The sequence below is a fragment of the Sturnira hondurensis genome, unplaced genomic scaffold, assembly GCF_014824575.4.
Source record: "Sturnira hondurensis isolate 20B ecotype Veracruz unplaced genomic scaffold, ASM1482457v3 Scaffold0018525, whole genome shotgun sequence".
NCBI classification, from domain to species: domain Eukaryota; kingdom Metazoa; phylum Chordata; class Mammalia; order Chiroptera; family Phyllostomidae; genus Sturnira; species Sturnira hondurensis.
The window spans coordinates 3,647,554-3,674,822 of NW_028091156.1; the positions used below are offsets into that span (position 1 = coordinate 3,647,554).

At 48.2% G+C, this 27,269-nt stretch overlaps 1 protein-coding gene across 1 annotated transcript in view; it reads right to left on the reverse strand.

Moving 5' to 3' along the window:
* Positions 1-27,269, reverse strand: part of DNAH14 (dynein axonemal heavy chain 14) — a 171,867-nt gene that overhangs the window by 115,726 nt on the left and 28,872 nt on the right. Inside the window, exons 10-20 of the mRNA XM_037069365.1 lie at positions 26,459-26,582; positions 22,166-22,442; positions 19,604-19,643; positions 19,411-19,508; positions 17,905-18,071; positions 16,834-17,178; positions 16,033-16,374; positions 12,532-12,898; positions 10,900-11,090; positions 1,871-2,116; positions 1,216-1,337 (exon numbers count right to left, since the gene is read on the reverse strand). Coding sequence (XP_036925260.1) covers positions 1,216-1,337; positions 1,871-2,116; positions 10,900-11,090; positions 12,532-12,898; positions 16,033-16,374; positions 16,834-17,178; positions 17,905-18,071; positions 19,411-19,508; positions 19,604-19,643; positions 22,166-22,442; positions 26,459-26,582 — 2,319 coding nt within the window. The remainder of the gene's footprint in view (positions 1-1,215; positions 1,338-1,870; positions 2,117-10,899; positions 11,091-12,531; positions 12,899-16,032; positions 16,375-16,833; positions 17,179-17,904; positions 18,072-19,410; positions 19,509-19,603; positions 19,644-22,165; positions 22,443-26,458; positions 26,583-27,269) is intronic.

The window sequence follows — 27,269 nt, forward strand, 5'->3', positions numbered from 1 at the left end:
CTTCGGGGTGGCTCTCAGTTCGTCTGGAGGCAGGGAAACAGTGCGGCACCCTCCACCCCCCCAGATTCCCTTTAAAGAACGCTCCCCTCTAAGGAGTCTCTCTCGCCTCCTCTGTTTTTTGCCTTTTCCCCTTATGGTCAGGCCCAGTGTCCTCCGTAGTCAAAGGCAGGTCTATTATGGTCCCATTTTTCCCTTTTCTTAACAACTGTTGTAAAGGAGCCTTCTGCCCTTAATTTCAAGCCACCCTGGTTTCAACCTGATAGCAAGTCCTGTACAGGAACAAGCTGGTGATGTTTGGAACTCCCTTACCTAGGAGGTTTATGTCTCCACTAACTAAGAAGTGTTTAGTTTGAGTTTAAGGCACTAAAACTGTAGCCATAAAGGATATACCCCTGTGCATTGGGGTTTCCCTCTGAGGACTACGGATTAACACAAGAGCCTAAGGCACCAAAGGACAAGAACTGGACACATACAACAGAAATGAATAGTGTTTCCCAAGAAATACTAATAATCTGAACATTTCTCTTTCGTAAACCTCTGGTAGTTCCCCCTTTTGCCTCTAAAATAAAGCCCCAAATGCTTACGCTAATACTCATAGTTTTCTATCATGAGCTCGAATACGCCTCAGAGACGTGTCTGCCCCACGGCTTCCTCCCTCATTTCAGAGTGGCTCCGAGGCCCGAGGCCCGCGCGTGGGACCGACCGCCCGCAGCTCAAGCTCTGCCTGGGTAGGACAGACGCCTCGGCCTGAGCACTCATGGCACCTACCCCTTGGCAAGGAGACCAATCAGTTCGAACACGAGCGATGAAAAGGTGCGATTTTTAACAATTTCTGGGCCCTCTATTCTTTCACATGGCCCAGAGTGACACACTAGCATTTATGTACGGCTGCTGTGAAAATACGTTTAGCGTCCACATCAGCACCACACTAACACTCTGGAACTGGACAGACACATACTGTTGCACGGGGGTTATAAGGACGCCTCTGACATTTCCTCCCCACTCCTGAATAGCTTTCTACCAATAGCTGGACAAGAAGGCTTTAAAAATGATATTTGCAACCTTTCATGAAAGAAATGAACATAGGAATGGTTCAGCAGATTACAGGCCTACGCCTACAGAAAGGATTCTTTTAGAATGTTCCCAGGATGACAGGAAATAAACTACCCACCGTGTTTTTTTTTTACCTGAATGTGGCATATCTTAAGTTTTTACCTTTGTATTTCTAAAGAATTAAAGACTGGTTCAAGAGAAAGCCACGATCTTTGACAATTCACCCATTTCTCCAGAGTGTACGAGAAGAGAGTCAGGTTTTGGTCCCATTTGTCCACAAGATCCTGCAATGAATGATAAATGCACACAAATCTAAACGCGGGAAACGACAAATTATAAAACAGAAACCGAGGTCAAACTCAGAAGTGGCCATCAGTGGCTGACGTACAGGAAGTAATTAGTGGAGAGTCTGTGCATGAGCATGACTCTAATCGCATTCAGTCTGGGGACAGCAGCAGCACGAGGAGCGGCCGTGAGGCATCCACTGGGCTGGCAGCTCCGTCCTCCCGCCCCCGGCCCCGCCCCCACCCTCCGCCCTGCTGGGCAGGGGCTCCAGTCCAGTCATGCCTTGGGGGTGCGACTTTGGTCCTCTCTGAATGACACTGCCCAAATGAAACTTCCTGACAGCTCCTCCTGAGCAATGAATAACGTTCCCATAACAAGTTATTTTTGGTAGTTCAAGCACTAAATATTCAATCCACTTCTACATAACCGTATGAATGAGTTACTCAGTTCAAAAGCTCACAGGATTGCCAAAACTTAGAGGGACACAAAGCTGCCGACAATCTGAGCATTTTCCCTTTGCCGTGACAGTTACCTTAATGGGCTCGATGTAGGAGGACCCTTTAACTGTGGCCAGCACCAGCTGCGACTCTTCTAGCTGAGCGAGCAAGTCGTCCAGAGACGAGATGAGGAGGACAGCGCCCATCTCTGTGTGATGCAGCACCAAGTGCAAGGGAGTCGCCTTCCACAGGTCAATGATCTTAAAGAGCATCTTTTCGAGAACGCTCTCACGCGTTGCGGCGGTTGATATTTCATTTATTTCACTTTCATACTGAAACATCTAAAATGAAAAAAAAAACATTTTTTAATACCCAGTGGAGCAAATAGTTCCCGGTACATTCAAGATGGAAGATTTATGTGTGTGTATTGAAGGTCTGACTCGGTTAGGTTCACATCCTGGCCACAGATTTCCCGGCTGAGCCTCCGCGGCACGGCCCCTTTGAGTTTGTCGTTGTCCTCTTCACGTGCTTCACACATGGTGAAGACTTCTAACCAGGTGTCTGCTGCCTCGGATGCTCGTCAGCGAGAGACTGGTCAACAGCACCTGCTGTGCATGTGTGGACGGGATTACTTCCTCCGACTCTTTTTCTCTGTGCTGATGTCCGCTGTTACTTGTCTTGTGACCTGCCTGCACTTTCTACAGTAATTCTTGGGCTGTGATCTTATCCGGGAGAATGTTACTCTAAGGGAGCCAACCTTCCGTGGCTTCCCTCTCTTTGCCACCTCTTTGGATGAGCTAAGGTTTTCTCCAAATACGTTAGTGAACTTTGTATAAGTCTTCTCTCCACATGCCCTGCCTGGCAATTCCCACAGGACGAGACTGTGATACAGGAGCTCTGGACTCACTCACTGAGATACAAATACTCAGGGGGTAGCTCATCTGCACATCTTAGCACCAGCAAGCCGGACCGACTGCTCTCACCCCTGAAAGAAGACTCTGCCCTTGTTCTCCCCCATCATTCCTGTGGGGTCAAAGAGTGATACCCACTCCCTACCTTTTCTTAATGCACCACAGTGAGGACCGTAAACAAATATGAACAAAGTTTTCATCACATCTGTTATGGAAACTGCCAATGTATATAAGGATGGTGGCATCAGTTGGCTGTGTGTGGCCGTTAAGGAACAGCGCTGGGAAAGAGGCTTATAAGGATGGTGGCATCAGTTGGCTGTGTGTGGCCGTTAAGGAACAGCGCTGGGAAAGAGGCTCACCCTTTGACACGGGTGATTCAGCTAAAGGCAGACAAGAAACCATAGGACTAAGTCTGTGCGCTGAAGAAAGAACTTTGTGCCTGATGCGGACATATTAAAACTGCTAAGTACCACGAAATCCAGACACTAGTAACATCTGAGGCAGAACTACAGCCGACTGGCTCCAGCCCCTTCTTTATGGAACGGGGTGCAGCCAAGATGGGGGGCAAATGGGGATTTGGAATGGGGCCCAGAGCTCAAGGTGTCCAAGATGTATTAGAAAGATACACAGGATGTGTTCACCCCTTCTCCCCACTACTGGTGTGAGTTGGGGGAAGGGACACATGGAGCAGGGCCATTGAGAGCTGTTGTGCATAGCAACAGCTTTGCAGCTAACCTCTGGCGTGGTCATCTAACNGACAAGAAACCATAGGACTAAGTCTGTGCGCTGAAGAAAGAACTTTGTGCCTGATGCGGACATATTAAAACTGCTAAGTACCACGAAATCCAGACACTAGTAACATCTGAGGCAGAACTACAGCCGACTGGCTCCAGCCCCTTCTTTATGGAACAGGGTGCAGCCAAGATGGGGGGCAAACGGGGATTTGGAATGGGGCCCAGAGCTCAAGGTGTCCAAGATGTATTAGAAAGATACATAGGATGTGTTCACCCCTTCTCCCCACTAGTGGTGTGAGTTGGGGGAAGGGACACATGGAGCAGGGCCATTGAGAGCGGTTGTGCATAGCAACAGCTTTGCAGCTAACCTCCGGCGTGGTCATCTAACACATCTGTAGCCCTTAACTGGTTTCACAGACATGTTAAATAGCTGTGGCCATGCTTGGAGCCAGGGGGATGGAAGTGACTTCCACCTAAGATATAACTGGGAGGCAACTCCCCCTGGTTACAGTGCCTGTGTGAGAGCTTGGAGATGATTGGCTCCACGCCATGGGGCGACGCCTGCCCAGACCCACTATGGCAGCCCAGTAAAGCTGGGAGGGTACGGGAGTGCTGGCAGGTGTAGCTGATTGTGGGAGGAGTCGGAAGTGGGGCTGCAGAGGAAGACTGGCGCGGGGATTTAAACCCAGACATGGCAGCCATTGAGGAGAGAACCACACAGCTTTGGCCAGAATGGGGACCTTCACAGCCCTGAGAGGGAGAATCACCATGTGGCTTTAGCAGAGAACCACCACTTGGCTTTGGCAGAGTGGTAACACCCCCCTCCCCACAGCTTTGCAGAGGAGAACCACGCAGCTTGATCCTGGCCAACAACACAGCTGATGGTGTCGGGAGCCTGAATCTACTTCTTTTCCTGAGATACGGTACCCCAAACAAGGGCAGAGGGAGAAGGAAGGGCTGTGTGAGTCTGTGGGTGTCCTAAAGGACTTTGATATTTTAGTGAAGACATTGAGTCACTACTTTAAGTCTGTATAGCTTTAAATAAACATTTCCTTTCCTTTTCACAAATCTCTGGCATTGAGAGACATCTTTCCTCTGGCAGCGAACAATGAGAACCTAGTGGGGGTCCTTTTGGTAATAGTATATCACCCTCCTCCACTCCCCACAGCCGGTCTCTGTTCTGTCTTTGGCAACCCAGATGGGACAATAATTGCCTGTGGCAGACCGACCCTCTCGGGTGCGAGAGAGTGAGACTTCGGAATTTTCCCAGTCTCTGAGAATTTCTCTGCACTCCTCCTGGGGGCATTGGTCACCTAATCATGCCCAGAAAGGTAAAAAGGAAAGCAAATGGGGAATGGGGCACAGAAGTGAAGTGGTTTGGTTAAAAACTTTTCTGAACACCGTTTTGGAATAATGAAGTTGTGGATAATGGTTTGGTGAGCATGCTGCTTCCAGATTGCTCCTGTCTGCTCACTTACAGTTTCTGTGAGCTGGGGTGGAACCTGTACTCAGGTTTGGGGAGGAAGCAAACCTTTAGACTTTGTAAGCCAAGCCTGCACATGTGTGTTGAGGATCAGACAGCAAGCCATGGGGGCACACTGCCATTTTGGGTAAAATGGAGAATAAGCCACATGAGCGCCCCATCACAGAGGATGGGTTGTTCATGGGTGTTGCTATCTTGGACAAGCCAACATGCACAGGTGCCGCTATCTTGGATGTTCACGTGAGAGTCCCGCCACCTTGGAACTGGGCAAGGTGGTGGGCTAAGGGTTCTCTTCAGATTATGGCCTGTGTGTTGCTGCTGTCTGGGCACTGCACCAGTCAGGTTCTCTGTGCAACTGGTTCTGATAGGGGTGGCTCTGGTTCTGGAGGTCATGAACTGGGGTCCAAGGGTGACCATCTGATTTGTAGGGTGTTCGCAAGGTCTAAGCTTCGGAGAGCTGCAGGATGTCCCTGCGAATCTAGGGACTATGGGTGGAAGGTACCTGTAGTGCTGGGGGCTTTTGGCTGCCAGATACTGAGTTTAAGTATAGTCCTTCCCAGTGTGGGAAAGGAGCAGGGATTAAATGTGAATGATGGTTAAATCTGGATGAGTAAAAATACGTATAAAGGTTGTGGAAGTTTTAAGCCTGGAGGAAAGGAAACCTCAACTACTTGTTTTCTGGTTTTGTGATAATGGAGCAAGGTTCTCCCATTGGTTTGTTTTTTATCAGAAACCCTCTGTACCTGAAGACCTAGTTAAGGTCACCTGAACACCTGTTAAGGTCACCTGAAGACCTGGAGAAGGTCGCCTGTAACTGGTTGGGGAGAAGGCCTTTGCTGCTCGGGACCCAGGAAGGGTCACTCGGGGCTGATGAGTGCTTCAGCCTGAGGCAAAGGAGCAAGTTTGTGTCAAGAGACCAGGCCTGAAAGAGCACGTCTCTGCAAGGCAGCAGTGGACGCACTGGTACAAGAGAACACCTCTCTGGAACTCTGTTTGGATTTAGCTCTGTACCTGCTCTGAAAAGGAAACTGAGGATTCCAAGGAAGGTTGAGACTTCACATTCTGTAGGAAAGCAAACAAGGAAAAGGATTTTCCTTCTCACTTTGTATTTTTCTCCCTACCTGATCCTTCCTGAATTTGGCATTCTGAAGGAGTGAGTGATGACAAGGTTTCTTTGCATAAATCCAGTAAGACCAGTCGCTAATAGTGGTTTTGTTGACCAAGGTTTTGGCTGGAATGTCACGCCTGAAGGAGGCATGTCTGAGTTCTGGTCGTCACCAGAAAGCCCTGAGGAACTGGGTTTGACTTGCAAAGGTAGTGAAAGACCACGAGAAAAAACCTGGTACTTTGGTTGGCTGTGTGGTTTGTGGTGGTCTTTCCCAGGGAGGAACAAAGGTTGCCTTCCTGAAAGATGCTAAAAGGAACCTGTAGGCACAATAGAGGCTCAAGGATTTGAGTGAAACAACTGGTACAGGCGAAGCCAGATGGCGGATGTGTGGCTCTGCTTCTGTGCCCCGAGGAGTGGACTGAGAAGTCAATCTAAGGGTTCCCTGTGTGAGTTCCAGCAAAGTGGACTCAAGGATCAGAAGTGATCCAGGCTGCTCTTGGTGTGTTTATGCAAATGAACAGTCAAAATTAAAAGCGGGACTCAACGTAGTCCCTTTAATAACAATGAGGGTGATCTTACGGAGAAAAAGTGTGGTTCAGGGAAAATCACAATGCTCAGTATTAGACATCAGAAAGGCGCAGCTGTCTTGAAAGTTTGTTTTCATTTGAAAGTTGAAGCTGGGTTTGTAATATCACCAAAGATGTGCAACTTACAGGTGCAAAGGGCCTGTCAAACTGTCAGTTAAATGTCGTTGCAGGACGGACTTCAAACTGAATGTCTTCCCAAAAGACACTCTCACAGGCAGAGAGACTGGTTTGGGGATTGTTGTGTGAATTAACCTGTGTGTTCTTCTGTTTTCACAGGGTGTATGCCTAGGACCTCATTACCTGAGTGACTGGTCACAATAGAGGCCTCACTTAAGGGGCCCATCTTCATCATCGCCCCTGACACTCAACAGTTTGGCTGAACTAAGTGCTTGGGTTGGTAAAGGGTTCAGGTGGTCTGTGGACTTCACTTTAGAGCTAATTTTTCCTGTTCTGTGTTGATGGCTTGGACAGAAAGGGCCCAGATATCTGAAAGGAGGGAAATCCTAATGTATTCCCCTCAGCCCGAGTGAAGTACAGTGGGCCACAGGAGTTTGGGATAGGTGTAGCATGCCTTGTACACCTTCCTCTGGATAAGCCATTCTTTACTGAAGTCCCTGCCTTTGTTATTTAATGGTTATGATTTAACTGTGCTTTCCAACTCTTTCCAAATCTGTCACCTCCAGAATACAAACAGGATGCCAACTGTCCAGTAATGCCAGCCTTTGGACACCAAGCCTGCGACTTCCTGGAGACAGCCAACTGACTGGGATTCTGTAAGGTCCTTCTCCTTACAGGAATGATTCCCTCCATGCTGTCCCCTCATTTCAGGGCACCCCTGATCCAAGGGTAGGTAGGATGACGTCCATGTCCAGACAGAAGTAGATACAAGAAGATGAGACCTTCATCCATTGTCCTTTATCTGATTATAAAGTGGTTGTATATCTGAAAGGAGGGACTGTAACGAGGTGCAGCCAAGGGGGGGGCAGCCCAAATAGGGATTTGGAATGGGGTCCAGAGTTCGAGGTGTCCAAGATATATTAGAAAGATACATAGGATGTGTTCACCCCTTCCCCACTACTGGTGTGAGTTGGGGGAAGGGACACATGGAGCAGGGCTATTGAGAGCTGTTGTGCATAGCAACAGCTTTGCAGCTAACCTCTGGCGTGGTCATCTAACACATCTGTAGCCCTTAACTGGTTTCACAGACATGTTAAATAGCTGTGGCCATGCTTGGAGCCAGGGGGATGGAAGTGACTTCCACCTAAGATATAACTGGGAGGCAACTCCCCCTGGTTACAGTGCCTGTGTGAGAGCTTGGAGATGATTGGCTCCATGCCATGGGGCGATGCCTGCCCAGACCCACTATGGCAGCCCAGTAAAGCTGGGAGGGTACGGGAGTGCTGGCAGGTGTAGCTGATTGTGGGAGGAGTCGGAAGTGGGGCTGCAGAGGAAGACTGGCGCGGGGGTTTAAACCCAGACATGGCAGCCATTGAGGAGAGAACCACACAGCTTTGGCCAGAGTGGGGACCCTCACAGCCCTGTGAGGGAGAATCACCATGCGGATTTAGCAGAGAATTGCCACTCTGCCAAAGCTGATGGCCCCCTCCCCACAGCTTTTCCAGGGAGAACCACACGGCTTTGGCAGAGTGGAGACCACCCCCTGGGGCTTTGGCAGAGTGCAGACCCCCTCACAGCTTTGCAGAGGAGAACCACGTGGTTTGATCCTGGCCAATGTCACAGCTGATGCTGTCGGAAGACCGAATATACTTCTTTTCCTGAGATACGGTACCCCAAATTAGGGCAGGGGAAGAAGGAAGGACTGTGTGCATCTGTGGGTGTCCTAAAGGACTTCGGGGTTTTGATGAAGGTATTGGGTCACTACTACTTTAAGTCTGTATAGCTTTAAACCAACCTTTCCTTTCCTTTTCACAAATCTCTGGCACTGAGAGACGTCTTTCCTCTGGCAGCAGACAAGAGAACCTAGTGGGGGTCCTTTCAGTAATAGTGTATTGTCAACCCCCCCTCTCGTCGCCCCTGTTCTGAAACAGTTTTTGGTGTTCCTGGGTGGGCCAATAATCACGCCCCCCCCAGCCCCGCGGCCTCTGTTTTGTAACATTTATGGTCAAGTTTGGGACCAGACAAACAAATGGTCACATCTCCCAAATGGGTTGGTAATAGCTGGACAGTTTCAGGTGAATCTAACGCCCACCCGAATTACTGCTGCCATGATAAAGCACCTGGCTTTTGCAAGCGGACACGGTGAACCACAAAGTCACTGTGTTCATCTCACGTGGAGTACTCGCCTGTTCCATCAACTCTGTGACATTGCTTTTCACATCCCGGGCTTTTCGGAACCTAACATCTTGGACAGAATGGTGGTTAGATAAAAGCAAAATATTCAGTTAAGAGGGTCGCAAATGAACTTGTGTCCATGCCTGCCCTGGACAGCTTTGTGGTGTGACTGCCTGCCCTGGGTCAACCCCAATGACACCGTACACGTCCGTCGATGAAGGCTGAGCCTGCCGGCCAAAGCCTGTCCAACTAGGTGCGTGTATTGTACTGGATGCACTGCTGGATTTCTACAGGATGACCATGACCTTCCAGGGACTCAGAGTTCAGTCACGATTGCCAACTGACTGTCCGTCCCCTCTATTACAATAATAGACCTCTGACTCCTGGCGATAGCATTTCAGAGGCTGAAGACCTTGTCCATTTTGATTGGATGTTGAGTTATTTTCATGTGGATCATCCACGGACTGCACGGTATCCCCTTTAAACCCTGTGTTCCTGTGAGACGTATAAGGACCGTTCCCCGAATCCTCAGAGGGACTGCGGGCCCCCAGCGGATCCCCACCAGCCTATCCACCCTCCCTCCCACTGCCTGCTGCTGCACTTGGCCCAACTTCAGCCTTTACTTGACTGGCCCAGAAGTGATTCCAAGAACCCAAGACTCAGAAAATAAAAATTTCATGGAGACTGCTAGACTTTTGGAATGTTGGCTTGAATAAGCTTAGCTGTTGGCATTGACCTGTATGTTCTGAAATTATCTAGACACTTTGCTGAATTCATCCGTGGCACGTAGGTCAGTCAGGAAGCTGTGGTAATGATCCAGGAAAGAACGAGAGATTTAGATGGAATGAAGAATAAGACAGCAAGAGAAGATTAAAAGATTATTTCATAATTTTTAGCTTAAGCAATGGAGGGGGGGATAGAGATGCCATTACTGAAATGGGGAGGAGAGGAAGAATGGAATTTGGGAGATGAAGAATGAGAAGGGACTCTGGTGAATTAATTGTGACACACCTTTTAGATGTAAGTGGAGATACTGAATAGGAAATTAGGTATATGAATTTGGGAGAATGAGGTTAGGGCTGGAGATACAAAATAATTTTAAATATCGATTAAAGTAGTCTTTTAAAATTATTTGTTAAAATAAAGTAAAAAATTCTTTAAAAATATTTAACCCCATTTTATCATTACGACAATCATTTAGTGAAAAATTATAGGTATAAAAATACTGTTACCAATTTCCTTAGACTATGTACCCCAACACATGAAACATCAGCGGAGCTTACTGTAAACCAGGCTCAAAAACAGAAGAACTTTTAATGATAAAAATCGTGGATGCCCTGGCTGCTGTGGCTCAGTGGACTGAGCGCTGGCCTGTGAACCAAAGGGTTGCTGCTTCCATTCCCAGGCAGGGCACATGTCTGGGTGGCCAGTGGGGTCCCCAGTGAGGGTGCGTATGAAAGGCACCCACACTGACGTGTCTCTTCCTCTCTTTCTCCCTCCCTTCCTCTCTAAAAATAAATCTTTTTAAAAAATCATGGAAAAACTATTTTTATAACAAAACCTACATGGCATATCACAAAGTTGCTAATTATGTATTTAAAATACAATATTAAGTTACTGGTAGGACTATCCTAACATGTTCTTAATATATTTTCATTTTATATAAAATGGGATATATAGTATTTTGATTTTTCTATGTCCATAAAATATCTTCTCTATATTAAAACACTACAAATAATAAAACACTAATTTTGCTTGTTACACATGAAAACCAGGTTCTAGTCACCTGGGTAATAGTGGCATAATGAACAAATGAATGGACGGCTTAACCAGTATGGCCAGTCACACAGAACCGCCTACCACCTTTCACCTGCCAGTAAACTCCCGCCTCCCCAGACACTCCATGCGTCTCTCCCTTTTCTAATCCCTATTCCCTACAGATTGACCTGCTCTCTCAAGATGGGCCCCCCTGGCCTTGCACTCACCTTTTCCAAACCGTCTGCCCTTACCTTGACCGCCAGAAGACTCTCGACCGTACAGTTTTTATGGAGGTGGGCGGACTTTCCGATAACCTCCTGGAGGGCATTCCAGTGCCGGGGCTGCAGGCACGGGTTCCCCAGGGCGGTGACGATGGGCAGCTGCTGCTTGAAGTCCATCACTGACTGCCTGAGCTGCGCCACCATGTTGTTCCTGGGCAGCCCTGTGGGCAGCAACGGCCGGCGGGCTTAGGACGCGCTCAGCACGTTTTCTACAGCAGACTTCGTTTATCGGCTGTGGGTCGGCACTGAAATAACGCGCTTTCTTCGCGCAGCCTCCCACAGAATGAACTGTGCGCTGGAGAGCAACGGCGCCCAGCACTGGAGATGGAAACCCAAGGCCACGCTGTCCCATACGATTTGGTACCAGGGAAGCCGGCCGCCGGGGGGTTTCCCGGATTGTCACCGACAAGACAGGCAAAGGGACTGGCAGGCACATGTGTTTGCGCTGGAAGGGCTGTCCTGGGCTCTGGGCTTTTAAATGCCGCTCAGTCAGAACATGATGGGGGCAAACCGTCACTGCTGTTTTGTACAGAAACCGTGCTGACACGGAACTGCAGGGAAGGTAGGTGAGGACTTGGGTGTGGACCAGCGCCGCTCTGTCCTCTGGCCCTGACGGGGCACTCTGAGACGTGGGGCACTCTGAGACGCAGGACACGGAGCCTGCGCCGTTCAAGGTTCCTCGTCCTTGGCTGTAGAAGGGCAGGGAGGGGCGGAGACCTGGCCCAAGGGGACTCGGGAGAACTGCAAACTATACCCAGTTTGTACAGTTGGGGCTTCTTTTTATAAAGGCATGCTGAATAATCAAATGTTTTTCAATAATTTTGGTTTTTGCAAGTCTATACTTTGGCAAACAGTGTGATTTTACCTGGGAAACTATGGATAAAAGAAGGTGCTGTCCTGTACTGTTCTCCAAAACACACCCGACAAATACCGAGGGAAGGCACCAAATGCGTGTCACGTAAAAGCAGGAAGGCTGTGGGCGATCTGTCCCTGGTTTTTCTCTTTGCTGGACTCATGTGACAGACAACTGCTCCGTGTACGACTGAAGCACAAGCAAATGGACGTGTCTGTCTGGAATTCGGCTGAGAGAGAAGGGAGGGATTTACGAATCCCAACCCCCCTTCCCAAGTGGACACGAGGACCCTGTGGGAGGGACATGACGTCACAGAAGTGCCGCCACGTGAACAGCCTCTCTGCACGGACCAGACCTCAGAGCTGACGACTGACACCAGGGTGACCTCTCCGGACGACTCTGAGGATGTCCCTGCCCAAAGGACACCACGGGTGTCCACGCTGCTGCCAGGGGTGCCCCGATCATCGAAACATCTGCCCCAAGTGGAGCCAGAACCCTGGGGCAGTGTCTGGACTCCAGCTGGGGGCCCAACTTTTCAAGGACACACAGATTGTTATTACTTAAAAAATGTTTTGGCAAAGTTTTCACCTCTTTTTTGCTTAAGAAAACCACTCTACCCATAAACCCACACTGCCTCCCCCGTCACTAACGGCCATGCCTCGGGAACAGGTAAAGACACATGACCTGCTGCCCCAGAGGGCATTCTGTGTGTAATCCTAGGCAGGGAAACACGAGAAAGGCACTCTTACCTTTTTCTAGTACGAAGATGACGTTCATCCATTTTGAAACATTTCTCTGTACCAATTCCGTATCGATGTTGCGAAGAGTGCTGTTCCTCCACTCCTGGAAGAGTGCTCCCCACTCCTCTTGGGCATCCCATAATATTTTCCTTAAGGTTAAGTCATACTCAATGTTGGAGATCTCCGACAGCGCAACCTGGGTGATCTCTTCCAAGTTAAAATGCACGTGAGCCTTGGCCTCAGTGAAGTAATCTGGGTAGTTGGCGTACATTTTCACTTTGTTAGCTAGGCTTGCGGCTTCCTGGGAGAGGGTCCGGATCATTTCCATTGCCACTGGCATGTGGGTACCCGCATGTAAGAGGACGGGAGTGCTTATCTGCAAAGTCACAGCAAGGTATCCTGAGGGCACGTACGCATGCTCGCCGGCAGCCTGGCGGGATGCAGTCTAAGCCTTACCGAGCAGGGTTTGCAACCGCCGTCTAGAGAGATTACCTCTGGTATATAATTACATGGGCTTATTGCAGTCAATTTTAATTATTATTGCCACCAGAGCTATAGCTTACTGTGTGCCTTCTCTATTTCAGGCACATTACCTCACTAAATCCATGCAATGATCCTGAAAGTTAATTAATGCTTTTCACCATTTTTCAAAGAAATTCTGAGGTTATAAAGAGTTTCCCCACCAGCAAATGGTACGTGGAGACTCCAGGGACTGGCTTGCATTTCCTCCTTCTGACCCCATCCAAGTCTGTCCTGCTTGGGTGCCACGTGCGACATGCCGCGTGCTACCTCCCGTGAGAACCTGCCTGCCACACGTTTGCCGCACGTTTGCAGCAGTGACCTCCAAAGAGGGCCACAAGTGCTATTTTGCCCCAATTTTCCACGACTAGATTAAGATTAAGGGCGGTTCATTGATTTATTTTTTGTGCACCTCAGAGAACCTAGTATAGCACAATGAAGAGGGCAGTGGTTTATTGAACAGCTGTTGGAAGAATCAGTGATTTTACATCCTGTCATCTTTTTTTTTCAAACCAGCCCAAGGTTTTTTCAAACCTGCATATAACATTGTTTCATGGGTAGGGTGGTCATCAAATAAACACTAATAACAATCAGTAAGTAGTATAAAATTGATAAACCCTATTTCTGTGATAGTGGACAAGGCTTAATACACAATCTATAACAGTGATAACCGATAAAATGGATAAATGCTTTTCCCTGGGCTCCTCCCATAACTCCCCTTCATCCATATTTCTGTTTGTGAACCAGTTACATCTCGACAGTCACCCCCGGCTCTGCAGGGGTTCGGGTGGTGCGGGTAGCTGGTGGCAATCAAAGCCTCAGGAGCTTCCTGCTGAGCTGGGATCCCAGGGAAGGTCAACCCTGGGGATTTTTTTCTCTCTGGGTTCTGCTGCTTTGCTCCAGATGAGGGCGCAGCCATGGAAGTGGATGGCAGAGCACCGCTACCAGCCCCTGCTTCCTAATCAGAGGACTGAAAAGGACAGCGCTGGGAATCTGGAAAATAGGGATCTAACCCTATTCCGCATAGCAAAATCTCACACTGAACAGTCCACTACCCAGAACCAGACCGGCCGCTGCCTGGTGCCCCCGTGTGGTGTAAGTCTGAATAGCACCACAAAGGCTTCAATCAATTGCAATGACACCAGAAGAGCAGCCCTAAAAGTGGATTGAAACATGTCACCTACACCTAAGTCAACTGCCTTTTGTCAACTGCCTTCCAAAGAACCAAAATATCACTGTTCTATGGCACAGGGGCAAACCCAAGGCCCACGGGCCGAATCCATCCCTCCACCTTGTTTTATCCGGCTGGGCACCTTGTTTCTACCCTGCGATAGCCCCAAGCCCCCTGCCCCTAGTTAAGGAGTGGTTACATTCATACTGACTGTCCTAAAATGACACCCGGCCCTTGGAAGGCAACCTCAGGGCTGATGAGGCACCTGGTGAAAGTGAGTTTGACACCCCTGTTATGGAGTTTAAATAAAACACAAAAGTCTCATGGCCTATTAAGTCCAGTATATATATATATAACACAAGGTTAATCTACAAAAAATCAGGAAAACCTCAACACACGTGGGAAAAGATAATCGACAAATGCCAGATGACACAGACGCTGGAATTATCTGACAGAGAGTTTGAAGCAGGAATTCTAAAAATGCTGCACCAAATAAAGAATGAATACTCCTGAGACCAGGGGTAAAGAGGAAAGCCACAGCAAAGAAAACCAAAAAGACATCACGAAGAAACATACAGAAATTTCAGAACCAAAAAACAATAAAGAAAACGAAATCTCACTGGATCTGGCGGAGCAGCAGGATGGAGGTGACAGAGGAAAGGCCAAGAACCCGAGGACAGGTGTCCACCCTGCAGAGCCCAGTCCCTCCCAGGAGCCACTGCGGCCACGAGGAGCTAAGTCGCCACGGTCACACGGCTCCGCAGGCCCAGGCAGGGGTGTCAAGGCCCAGCCCACTGGCTTCCCTCCAGGATGGCAGCTCAGGGCCTTCCTGGTTGGAGAGGTCCCTACAGGCTCCTCCGTGTCCTTTGTGGCGGTCACACTGCATTTCCGCATCCCCCTCCACCCAACCTTGATTCCCTCGTAACACATCTCCATTCAGTCGGGGTCCGACGTAATACACTGAGATACAAAGAGAGCCTACGAGGAACTCTGCACCTATGTGTCTGTACATTTTAGTAGCATTTCAAAGACTGGGATCGGATGTGTGTGTCAAGGAGTCTCCTGTGATCTTTGTTACATTTCTGTGGAGCAGAATGGGCCAACTGTGCAGATGCAGAAACTGAGAAAACAGCAGCAGTAAGTAACACTGTGCCAACACGTATCAGGTACTCAAAATATAGAGAGAAATACAATGTATCTCAGTGGTGAGGGTGAAGGGATGGTGAGGAGTGAGGTTTCACTAAGCCGGTGGTACCCCGGCTCTTAGTTGCGGTGAGAGAGCAGGCGAGTGACACAGCCCTTTAAATCTAAGGGCTGGATTTCCTGGGAGGGGGGAGGGCAGGGTACAAAAGAGCAGAGTATCTGGCAAAATCACTGACACACGGTAGAGGCCCGGTAAGTGTCCAGAGTGTAGGTTACAGCTCCCTCCCCATGACAAGAGAGTGTGGCTGGAACTCTTGTGAGCACTGGGCTCACACTGGGCCCCGCAGGATCTTGGGGTTCCTCAGCCCTGCCCTGCCCTGCCCCCCTTTGGAAGTCTGTGGAGAAAGTCGCCAGCTTGGCTCTGATCTGCTGTCTACATTCACGCGCCATTGAAGAAAATGGGAAATCTCAGTGACAGGTTAGTGAAAACAGACCCGTGATTTCACTACCCATTCGAGCTCACCAATCGCCAAAATTCCGTGTGTGGGTTCCACGCATGTGGGTTCCACACACGGGTTAAATTATTCACCTGAGTTCCTGGAAAGAAAATACTCATTTGCTTAGGTCTACAGGAGACTAAGATCAAGCTGAGTTTTTAATGGGAAACAAACACTTACTTTGGCCTTTAAGTTGCTAATGTCGTCCCGGAGACCAGCGACACAAACTTCCAGGCTGCCTCTGAATTGAGCGACAGCAGCATCTTTGTTTGTCTGACTCAGCTTCACGGCCGCTTTCAGCTGAGTGAACTTGAGGAGGAGGACTTTGTGCAGGGCGGCTTGCTCCTCTGAAATGTGGATCTGGTAATGCCTCAGGACAGAATACAGCTGAACGACCCTTAAATACTCTTTCTCTAAGTGAGAGATTTTTGAGGAAACTGCATCCAAAAAGGTAAAATGTTCCAAAAACTCCTCTATTTCCTTGGGATCCCGTTCCAGCTCTCGCAGGGACGATTCTACAACCTGAAAGCATCGGTACTGTGATTTTTCCACTAATGCCTGGCTTTTCTCTCATTCCTTCTGTCCAGTCTGTCGATCACTAAAGCCCGCGATCCCCTCTGTCAAACCCCTTCCACCCCGATGCTTGTCAGACCCCACAGGGTTACTTCCCGCTCCAGGCTCTCCTCCCATCCACCCTAGAGCCCAGAAACAGCCCCCCCCACACGTCCATCGGGCCTGGAAAACACCTAGATGGCATCGTGTCCTGTCCTTGTCCCAACAGGGAAGGCAAGTAGAAGGTGACTCGGGGTGCGACTTTAGAGAGGGTCTGAGGAGCTGCAATGTGACCGAAGGCCCAAACAAACACAATGCACACTGGAATTTTCTGGGGGATAACACTGTCGTGTATGTTTTCCAAGCACATATCTTATCATCATAATCTACTAAAGATCCTCAAGCAACAGGAATGTCCAAAACACTTACTTCCAACAGATCCATATTCTTTTTTTCAATCATTGATCGCAGGAGGTCCTGGCTTTTATGGATGACATTCTCAACGTATGGTAAGCATTCTGACTGGTAGCCAAGACTCACAACATTGAAAATGCCAATACGCTTCTCAATGGCCATCATGACGATTTGTTCGAGATAACTTCTGAATTTAGCTAGTATAGCTCTAAACTCTGTGGAAGTCAATTCTTGCATAAACGGCATTTTCAGGCTCATGATCTTGGCCTCCTCCACCATAGCACAGTATTTGGTGAACTTGCGGCTGTGCGCACTGACTAGGCACATTGACTTTCCAATGACAGTCTGGATACTCACAATCTGCAAATAAAAATGTTAGAGAGCTAGTCAGAGTGTTACTTTAAGAGTGAAAAGAGCATGGCCTGAGATACTAATAATTCTGCTAAAATTACGTCCCAGTTGGATGTGGAGTTCATTTCATTAGGAACCTCTACTAAATACATAAGTTGAAAACCTAAGACTTTAAGAACTTCACATCACTTTTTGTATCTGGCTTTTATGGAAAGGTTTACAAAGGTCATTTAGCTCTATAATTAGCATGTTATTTGCAGCCATGTTCTAGAGACACTGGCCACCGATTCCCTTGCTGGTCACCCTGTGCTACTGGCCACGCTCTGTGCCCTAGGAGGAGGCCACTCCTGTGTACTATGGGGCGTTGCCCAGGTCCCAAGAGGTGGCTGCTTTGGGGGGGGGGATCCTGATGCAAACTAAGGCCATTCCATTCCCCTGTGAACTGGAACTGAAACACCCAGTCGGATGGTAGCAGGAAAGCCAGGGCCCGGGCAAGTGGACATACGGCACGACAGTGCTCTGAACCGTCAAGGACCCAGCTCACTTTCACAGGGGAAGCTGGAAGAAGGTGGTGAACAGAGAGGAAACGCCATGAGAAAGACCAAATGGGAATGACTTTCCAATCGCTATACATCGTGGTACCGTACTTCTTTCTTACATCCTTTTCATCTAAGAATGTCAGTGGGTTTCTGCTCACTAAACCAAATATTCCTTAAGAGAAACTTTTCAACTTACTTTATTTTGGTAGACAGGGTCCATTTCAAAAAGGATCTGACAATCGGGCCATTTGGTTTGCTTCTTAAAGTCTATTATACTTTGTGAGTTGCTAGATAAATCCGTAGTTAAAATCAAATCCGTAAAGACAGACAGGCGGGGATCTTGGCAAAGTGGAACAATCTTGGCTAAAATATAGAAGCGGAAAGTTAGTATTTCCGGAAGTCCCAACGTAAGCAACACCTGAAAATTATCCGTGACACGGAGAACTGCTGCTGACTAGGTCTGACTTCTTACGGGGAGAAGGGAGTTGTCTCTACTGACAAATGGGATTCAAAGGCAGGTGTAAAAGTTTGGATTTAGTATTATGCAAAGAAAAGAACCAGTCTTGGGTAACTGGGGCAGGGGCACAGCAAGGCAGTGATGAAACAGAAACTAAGAGTAAGTCACTGAGCTGACATCAAGACGAAGCGCGTGCGCTGTGTGAAGCGCAGTCTACCATTGTGAGGGTATGAAGACAAGGACACAGAGCCTCTATCGCTAACGAGTTCGTAATCTAGCTGAACAACTGGATATTCATAGGCAAGGAGAGAGCTTGGACTTCGCTTTATACATTTTAAAACAGCAACTCAAGATGAATCATGTACCTACAAAATAAAACACACAATGTCTACAAGTCTTCTGGAAGAAGACAGGAAAAATCTGTATGACTGAGTTAGACAAAAAGAAAATTTAAATACAAAACCGAAGGCCTCATCTATGAAAGGAAAAAAATGGATAAGCTGTATTTTATCAAAATTACTAAGTTTAGCTCCGTGAAAAGGAATGAAAGGACACGGCACATACCGGGAGAAAATGTCTGCAAATGTCATAACGGGGGAAGAACCTGTACGCAGAGGACACACACAGACCTCTCACAACTCCACACTGAGCGTAGGGAGCAAGGCTGGACTCCTCAGGCCGGCAAAAGGCAATCGGGTAATGCCTCGGATGCCGGCTTCGGCTGGAAAGAGGGTCCTCTGAGCACCGCAACCACGCGACGTGACTGGAGAACACGTCGCATGTAGGGAGCTGCAGAGGGCCCTGCTCGTTCAAGGTCTGTGCCAGACTTAGGTTGCGGAGGAGGGACCAGTTCACAGTCGGTCTAGTAATTGCCACGTGATCTCAGGTGCTGTACGTGCAGCCGGAAAAGAATGAAACTCTACGTAAGGTGGAAGCAATATCTTTCTTTTGTCATTATATAGAAGATACTGCTTATTTGCTTTAAGTCTCTTAAGACTCTGTTGTACATCAACTGGAAAAAAAATCCAAGCCTTCTCTGTTTTCCTGATTCTACGGTTATGTGATCAACTCTCCCATGCTTAAATAACTCCAGATTCACACTGGTTTACCCTGAAGAGTGTGGATTTATGTCCCTAATATACCATAATGTCTGCCACTTCCTTGGGTAAAGGCATTAAATGCCTAAATTGAAGAGAATGTTGCTGAAGAATACAATGTATCTAATTAAACATTTAAAACACTTACTTATACATTTTTCAATGTCAGTCACCATATTTTGAATTTTTACTGAAAACTCCAATCTGTTGGGAGCAATAAAGAGGTTTGTGGGGAATTTTAAAAGTCTAGGAGAAAAAAAAGTAAAAGCACATTTCAGAATAATGCAGTAACTACCACATAAAATACAATAACTTATAATTCAAAACTGTTTACTACTTACTCATTATATTTATTCTCAAAGTCAAAGGAGACGTTTTCAACTATTAGGATCCAGCGAAAGAAAGAGAATAAAAAGTCAATCAATATTTATATTAACTACATGACAAGCTGAACCCTGGCTGGTGTTTCTCAGCAGACTGAGCACCAGCCTGCGAACCAAAAGGTTGCCGGTTCGATTCCCAGTCAGGGCACATGTCTGAGTTGTGGGCCAGGTCCCCAGCAGGGGGCGTGTAAGAGGCAACCACACACTGATGTCTCTCTCCCTCTCTTCCTCCCTCCCTCCCCGTCCCTCTAAGACTAAACCAATACCAAGTTGATGTGACAGTACTTTCCAATCACCCTGAGAATAACCTGGAAAGGCTGTGTTAAAGCAACGCGGCCTCCTCCCCAAGTTCTGATTACGGGGGTCTCCGAGGGAGTCTGCAAGCCTTCACTTTTGCTGGCTGCCAGATGGTGCTCCTCCTCGGGAAGGGGGTGCTCGGGCCCCTCAGCCACGATGGCACGTGCATGGAGGCAAAAATGAGTGATGGCGCGGTTACCCACACGCACCGTGGACAAGCTGGGGGTTCGTGCTTGCTGTGTGCGTCCTTTAACACACGCCAAACCCACACCGTACTGATGCACAGTACACAGACGGGTCTACTTTCTCCCACTGGTTCAATCCCAGCTGTCAGGATATGTCCCTTCATTCTTATTTATTATTATTTACCCTCATCCGAGGATGAACAATAATAAATTTTTTCACTGCTTTTAGAAAGAGATGAAGGGAGGAAGGGGGAGAGAGAAACATAGAGGGGGGCGAGAAGCATCAATTGGTTGCCTCCCACATGCACCTGGAGTGGGGATTGAACCCACAACCCAGGTGATGTGCCCTGACTGGGAATCAAACCCACAGCTTGTGGTCACCAGATGATGTGACAATGAATCCACATTGGCCAGGGCTCCCCCTTCATTCGTAATAGTCTCATTGGTCTTACCTGAAAGAATTCCTTCAAGGTTGTCACTCATTTGGGGGGGTTTTGTTCCTAGGAGTACATCACTTGGGTGTTTTAAGACACAACTGACTCCACTTTTTGAGATACCCTCTTCTTCGCACATCGCCGACTTTTCAAAGCACTCGGCAGATCCCTGAAAGTTCTCGTCAGAATTTTCAGAAGCAGCGCTCTCAGCAGGAATTCTCAAGCGCAGATTTACTTCAAATATCGGTGCGTATGTTTTCCTCAAATCCTTATCCACTGTAACGCTACTCGAAATCTAATTTAACAGGCAGGATACAGTTCCAGGGACGATATAGTAATGAAAAGAACAGTTCATTTAGAATAACACAGACCTAAATTTTACGTAAGTAACTTCAGTGTAACTGAGTAACACTGTATTACCACATAACTGATATTTGCATGTTAAAATAAATAAATGAAAATAAATGATATACTCCAGTGTTCCCCCTGAAAAAATTGTAAATGGATGCCAGACTGCCCACATATGAACCATCCTAGAGCCTGTTAAAAATACGAATTCTCAGGCCCTCTCCCCAGGGCTGGCCCCAGGAAGCCGAGTCATTTAAAAGCTGAACTGGTGACTGTGCCGTGTACTCAGCTTTAGGACCTTGCCAGTCAGGAAAGCACTTCAGATGCACCCCCACAGGTCCCGGCCGTTCCCTGTAACACGCCCATGCGGGCACAGGCGTCCCGACGGGAAAACGGCAGGAGTAAGGACAGAAGGGACACAATGCGAGTGTCCTGGGGCTCGGGCTGGGCGCCAGTGCTCCCTGTCCTGACCCCTGACGTCCCACCAACAGTCCTCGGTGCTGGAGGCTGCTGGGACGCGTGTCTCACCGCAGTGGTGGAATCACTGGCCGGAACCTGGCCTTCAGTTCCAGCCAGAGACAAAGGTGCCAATGGTACGAGCCAACGCCCTGGGCTTGCTACTNGAATAACCTGGAAAGGCTGTGTTCAAGCAACGCGGCCTCCTCCCCAAGTTCTGATTACGGGGGTCTCCGAGGGAGTCCGCAAGCCTTCACTTTTGCTGGCTGCCAGATGGTGCTCCTCCTCGGGAAGGGGGTGCTCGGGCCCCTCAGCCACGATGGCACGTGCATGGAGGCAAAAATGAGTGATGGCGCGGTTACCCACACGCACCGTGGACAAGCTGGGGGTTCGTGCTTGCTGTGTGCGTCCTTTAACACACGCCAAACCCACACCGTACTGATGCACAGTACACAGACGGGTCTACTTTCTCCCACTGGTTCAATCCCAGCTGTCAGGATATGTCCCTTCATTCTTATTTATTATTATTTACCCTCATCCGAGGATGAACAATAATAAATTTTTTTCACTGCTTTTAGAAAGAGATGAAGGGAGGAAGGGGGGGTAGAAACATAGAGGGGGGAGAGAAGCATCGATTGGTTGCCTCCCACATGCACCTGGAGTGGGGATTGAACCCACAACCCAGGTGATGTGCCCTGACTGGGAATCAAACCCACAGCTTGTGGTCACCAGATGACGTGACAATTAATCCACATTGGCCAGGGCTCCCCCTTCATTTTTAATAGTCTCATCGGTCTTACCTGAAAGAATTCCTTCGAGGTTGTCACTCATTTGGGGGGGTTTTGTTCCTAGGAGTACATCACTTGGGTGTTTTAAGACACAACTGACTCCACTTTTTGAGATTCCCTCTTCTTCGCACATCGCCGACTTTTCAGAGCACTCGGCAGATCCCTGAAAGTTCTCGTCAGAATTTTCGGAAGCAGCGCTCTCAACAGGAATTCTCAAGCGCAGATTTACTTCAAATATCGGTGCATATGTTTTCCTCAAATCCTTATCCACTGTAACGCTACTCAAAATCTAATTTAACAGGCAGGATACAGTTCCAGGGACGATATAGTAATGAAAAGAACAGTTCATTTAGAATAACACAGACCTAAATTTTACGTAACTTCAGTGTAACTGAGTAACACTGTATTACCACACAACTGATATCTGCATGTTAAAATAAACAAGTGAAAATAAACGATATACTCCAGCACCCCCTGAAAAAATTGTAAATGGATGCCAGACTGCCCACATACGAACCATCCTAGAGCCTGTTAAAAATACGAATTCTCAGGCCCTCTCCCCAGGGCTGGCCCCAGGAAGCCGAGTCATTTAAAAGCTGAACTGGTGACTGTGCCGTGTACTCAGCTTTAGGACCTTGCCAGTCAGGAAGGCACTTCAGATGCACCCCCACAGGTCCCGGCCATTCCCTGTAACACGCCCATGCGGGCACGGGCGTCCCGACGGGAAAACGGCAGGAGTAAGGACAGAAGGGACACAACGCGAGTGTCCTGGGGCTCGGGCTGGGCGCCAGTGCTCCCTGTCCTGACCCCTGACGTCCCACCAACAGTCCTCGGTGCTGGAGGCTGCTGGGACGCGTGTCTCACCGCAGTGGTGGAATCACTGGCCAGAACCTGGCCTTCAGTTCCAGCCAGAGACAAAGGTGCCAATGGTACAAGCCAACGCCGTGGGCTCGCTACTGAGCTGTGGGGAAAGAGCCCGGGTCGGTGCGGAGGTGCCGTGTGAGCACAACAAGCTCTACGCAAATGGGGCAGAGCTTCTGTGGGGGGGAGGGAGCCCTGGGAGCGGGTGGTGGTGACGGCTGCACTATGCTGGGCGTGGACTAATGCCACTAAATTATACATTGAAAAATGGTTAAAATGGTCCATTTTAGGCTACGTTTTATCACAAGAGAAACGTCCATTCGGACAATTCCAAACAAGTATATAATGCGTTGCAAAGCTTGTTCTGGAAAACGACCCTCACACTGGAATGACGGACCCTCAAGCCCTATTTACCTTCTAATGTAACAGAAGGCACACAGATATTTTGCACAGAATCATTCTGGAAGTGTGTATCCCACAGTCTGACAAGCAGACATATCTCGGCACCCTCATTTCTGACACAGAACTCACAGTGCGCTCACTGTTGACACAGTGGTCACTGTTTGATGTGCCCTGGGCACCACGGCGAACGAGTCACCCTCACCTCATGCTCACAGGAGCCCTGGACAGCGATGCGTGCTCCTGCTGTGCATGAAGAGGAACTGGGGCTCGGGGGGCCCGTGTAATGTGTCAGAGGCAGCACTGCTAACATGTGGCCTGGGAGGGAGTCGCGGCTCTGTGACTCCCAGCCCCAGTGACAACACGCACTGAGGCTTGAAAACCTTTTTGTAAGAAAGTCATTTTTTTTTTGGCTGTTAGGCTTTTTGTGCCAACAAGAATGACTCAGATCGTCTGATTCCTCTAAGTGGTAAACTCGGAATGCAACGGTAAGTTCAGCAGCATTCCATGGGAAGTAAGGGAAGGGCTTCAGCCTGATCTCTCTCGAGACAGAGTCAGATCCGTATTTCCAGCGTCCTAACGGATATTTTTACCCGGTTGCTCACCCGTACCTCTGACTCAGCATCTCCTGAAATAAACTCACTGCTGTATCTCGGACTGGGTATTGGGATGAGCCCCAAAGGGCAGTCCACATCAGACATGGGTCAGCACAGGCAAAAACAGGACTGAACCAAGGCCAGGCACTGAGAGCAAAGTATGAGCACGATGCTGAACGTGGGCTGTGGGCAGAAAGGGAATCAGGAACAGACAGGACTCAGAGAGGCTGCCCGTGGCTGTACACGTCACATCGAATCACAGACACACGGGGAAATCAGAGTCAGTGTCGAGTTTTAAAGCAGCAGCATAAGGGTTTTATGTGATGGAGATCACAGGGAAAGTTAGCCGGTGGGACAAAACTGAGAGGTACTATTTAGAGTCTAAAATGAACAAATAATTAAAACCTAGAATATGCCAGAGAGTCCTAAAAATGAGAAATCCGATAGAAAAAAAATGTTCAAAAGACAACAACAAGCCACTCAAAGAAGGAAAATAAAATAATATAGATGTTAAGCTTCACTATTAAAGAAATGGAGAAATAAAGAGTGAGACACCACATATCACACATCAGACTAGCGAAGATTAAGCGGCCATGAAATACGGAGAAACAACATGGACCAGAGACTCAGGAGAACTGCGCTGGTGATGGGGACGCGACGCTCGGCGGGATCCGACGGCAGTGTCTGAAACGAGCTGTCTCCGCCCTACGGTCCGTGGTCTACGCTGACACACAGCACGGGAAAGTTTTCACCGAGTCCAACATGTAAACCCGCTCACGGGCTGCTCACTGCTGCCTTGTTGGTGGCAGTGCAGCCTGGGAAGTAACCTGAGCGTCTGTGGGACAGACACACAGAAGCTGATGTGTGGAAACTCATGCAGCAATCAGAACAGTAAACTGTGTGCATGTGTACATACTGTCACAGATTGGGTTCCCGAGAGGCAGACCCCACCGCAGGCAGGGTGTTTATTAAGGAAGGTACTTGGGGTCAACACCTGAGGCAGGGACCTCACGGGGGCGGAGTGGGTGGAAGCCAAGGGGAGCTGTCCCACGGGCCAGGCGACAGCCTTGGCCAACCCTCTGGGAGCTCTGGGGCCGGAGCAGCCCTTTGCAGGCTCCCCAAGCTGCGCTGCGCTGCCACACCATTACACCAGGCAGGGTCGTTCAGGGCATGGGGGCCACCCCACGGGGGGCTCGGCCTTGGACCAGGGGGTGCAGCCCGGGCAATCTCAGAGAGCCGACAGCCACGGGCTACCTGCGGACGGCGCTCCCAGCCCCTGGGGCCACAAGCCCTTCACGGGAGGGCGATTCGGTGACCCGTTGCCATGAGATCTAGCTCTGCACCCGCTCTGAGATAGATCTTAATAGCATGATGGGGAGTGAAAAAAAGTAAAAACAGAATGGTGGCATGACGGCATTCATGCAAATGGCAACGTGAAATCACCAATAACCAATTTAAAAAATTCATTCTAAACTTAAGGAAAGTAGATCAAAGACATACACAAACTAGAGCTCTCACAGAGGGAGGAAGACTGGTTAAGTATAAGAAAAAGGAAAAAAATAAAATAGAATAAAACAAGCAAGAGGGCTTGAACGAGCTGATGAGGATAGTATTCCATGAACTAAGAGGATGACCAACTCAGCTCTCTGATCTGGTCTCTTCAAAAATAAAAAAGGTACAATAAAAGAACAGGTATAAGAACTTGTAAATATTTAGCACATGGTAAAGATACATCAATTCATTGGAAGAGGACAGACTGTTCAATAAACTACATTAGTGCATTTGGGGAAAATTAATTTAGCTGTCCTATAATATGTATACCAAAATAAGTACCAAACAAAAGAATTATTTAAACGCACAATTGAAAAGACTTGTTGCTCCACCGTATTGCCTTTCTTTCTCTGTCAAAACCCAGCTGGCTGTACTCACAGGGCTCTGATTCTGGGCTGTCCACCCCATGCCACTGATCTGTCTGCCTGTTCCGTCACCAAGAAAACACTGCCGTCACCACTGCAGCTCCACGATGCCAACTCTGCTCTGCTCCTTCACCTCTGTGCTATTCTGGTCTCCGGCGTCTCCACGTAAACTCCGGCCCCAGTCTGTCACTATCCACAACATAACTTGCTGGTGTTTTCCGTGGAGCGGCCCAGGGCTGTATTCCAGGGCTTCACTCTGTGCCCCCTTCAATGCCCCATTCAGTGCCCAGTAGATCGTAAGTGCACAGTAACGCCTGAACAAAGGACCCGAATGAGAGAAGTGCAGATGCGGCTTCCTCCACTGGGAAGGGGTACGTGCGTGTGTGCGTGTGTGCGTGTGTGTGTGTGTGTTGGGCAAGAAACTATTAATCATAAATCCCATTTTAATTCCAAAACTTACTCATTTTACTTATTCACTTATTTTTCATCTATTCATTAAAATCTGTGTTTATATTTTTCAAAGACCATTTTACCTCCACATCAAGGTCTGTTTTCACTTCGATCTTTCCAGAAAAAGTAGCCCGTAGGTTTGAATCACTAACAGGTTCTTCAGAGTCCCTGATACTTCCAAAAAAAGGAGAGATGTCCTCATATATTCTGGAATAAGAAATGGAAAGGGGAAAAAAAGGCTTTAAGCAGTTACATCTTATTAACATCCATAAAACATAAATAACTAAACATTCCTCCAAAGAAATATGGCCAATAAGTACGCAGAAAGACTGCATAGCGTCTCTACCCGTCGGGGAAACACAAACCAAGACCACAATGAGACACCACCTCACAGTAGGATGGATACTTTTTTTAAAAAGGAAAATAACAGTGTTGGCGAAGTAGGAACCTAGTGCTTTGCTGGTGGGAATTAAAATGGTGCGGCTTGTATAGAAAACAGGAGAGAAGTTCCTCAAAAAGCTAAGGGTGGGGTTGCCACGGGGTGTCGCGGTCCGGCTGCAGCTTATCTAAGGGTCCCTCAGGTGAGAGTAGGCGTCGGTGCTGGGTAACAGGCAACTACACAGCTCAAAGGCAGGTGAAGCACTGTTCCGTTTATTGCAAGTACAAGCTGATTTTAATATTTTCATTTCTGGTAGTGATTAACATTTACAGGTGCATAGCAGGATCAGTTAAGCAGAAAAAATCAATACAAAGGTAACCAGGAAAAGTACGAAAGTTCCCATAGTTTCAGTTAAGTTAAACAAAAGTTATTTTGACCAGGAAAACCATTAATCAGACAATTTGAAATAGTTCTATGTATACAGTTTGAATGTCTTATTGTTTATTAAAGTTCTC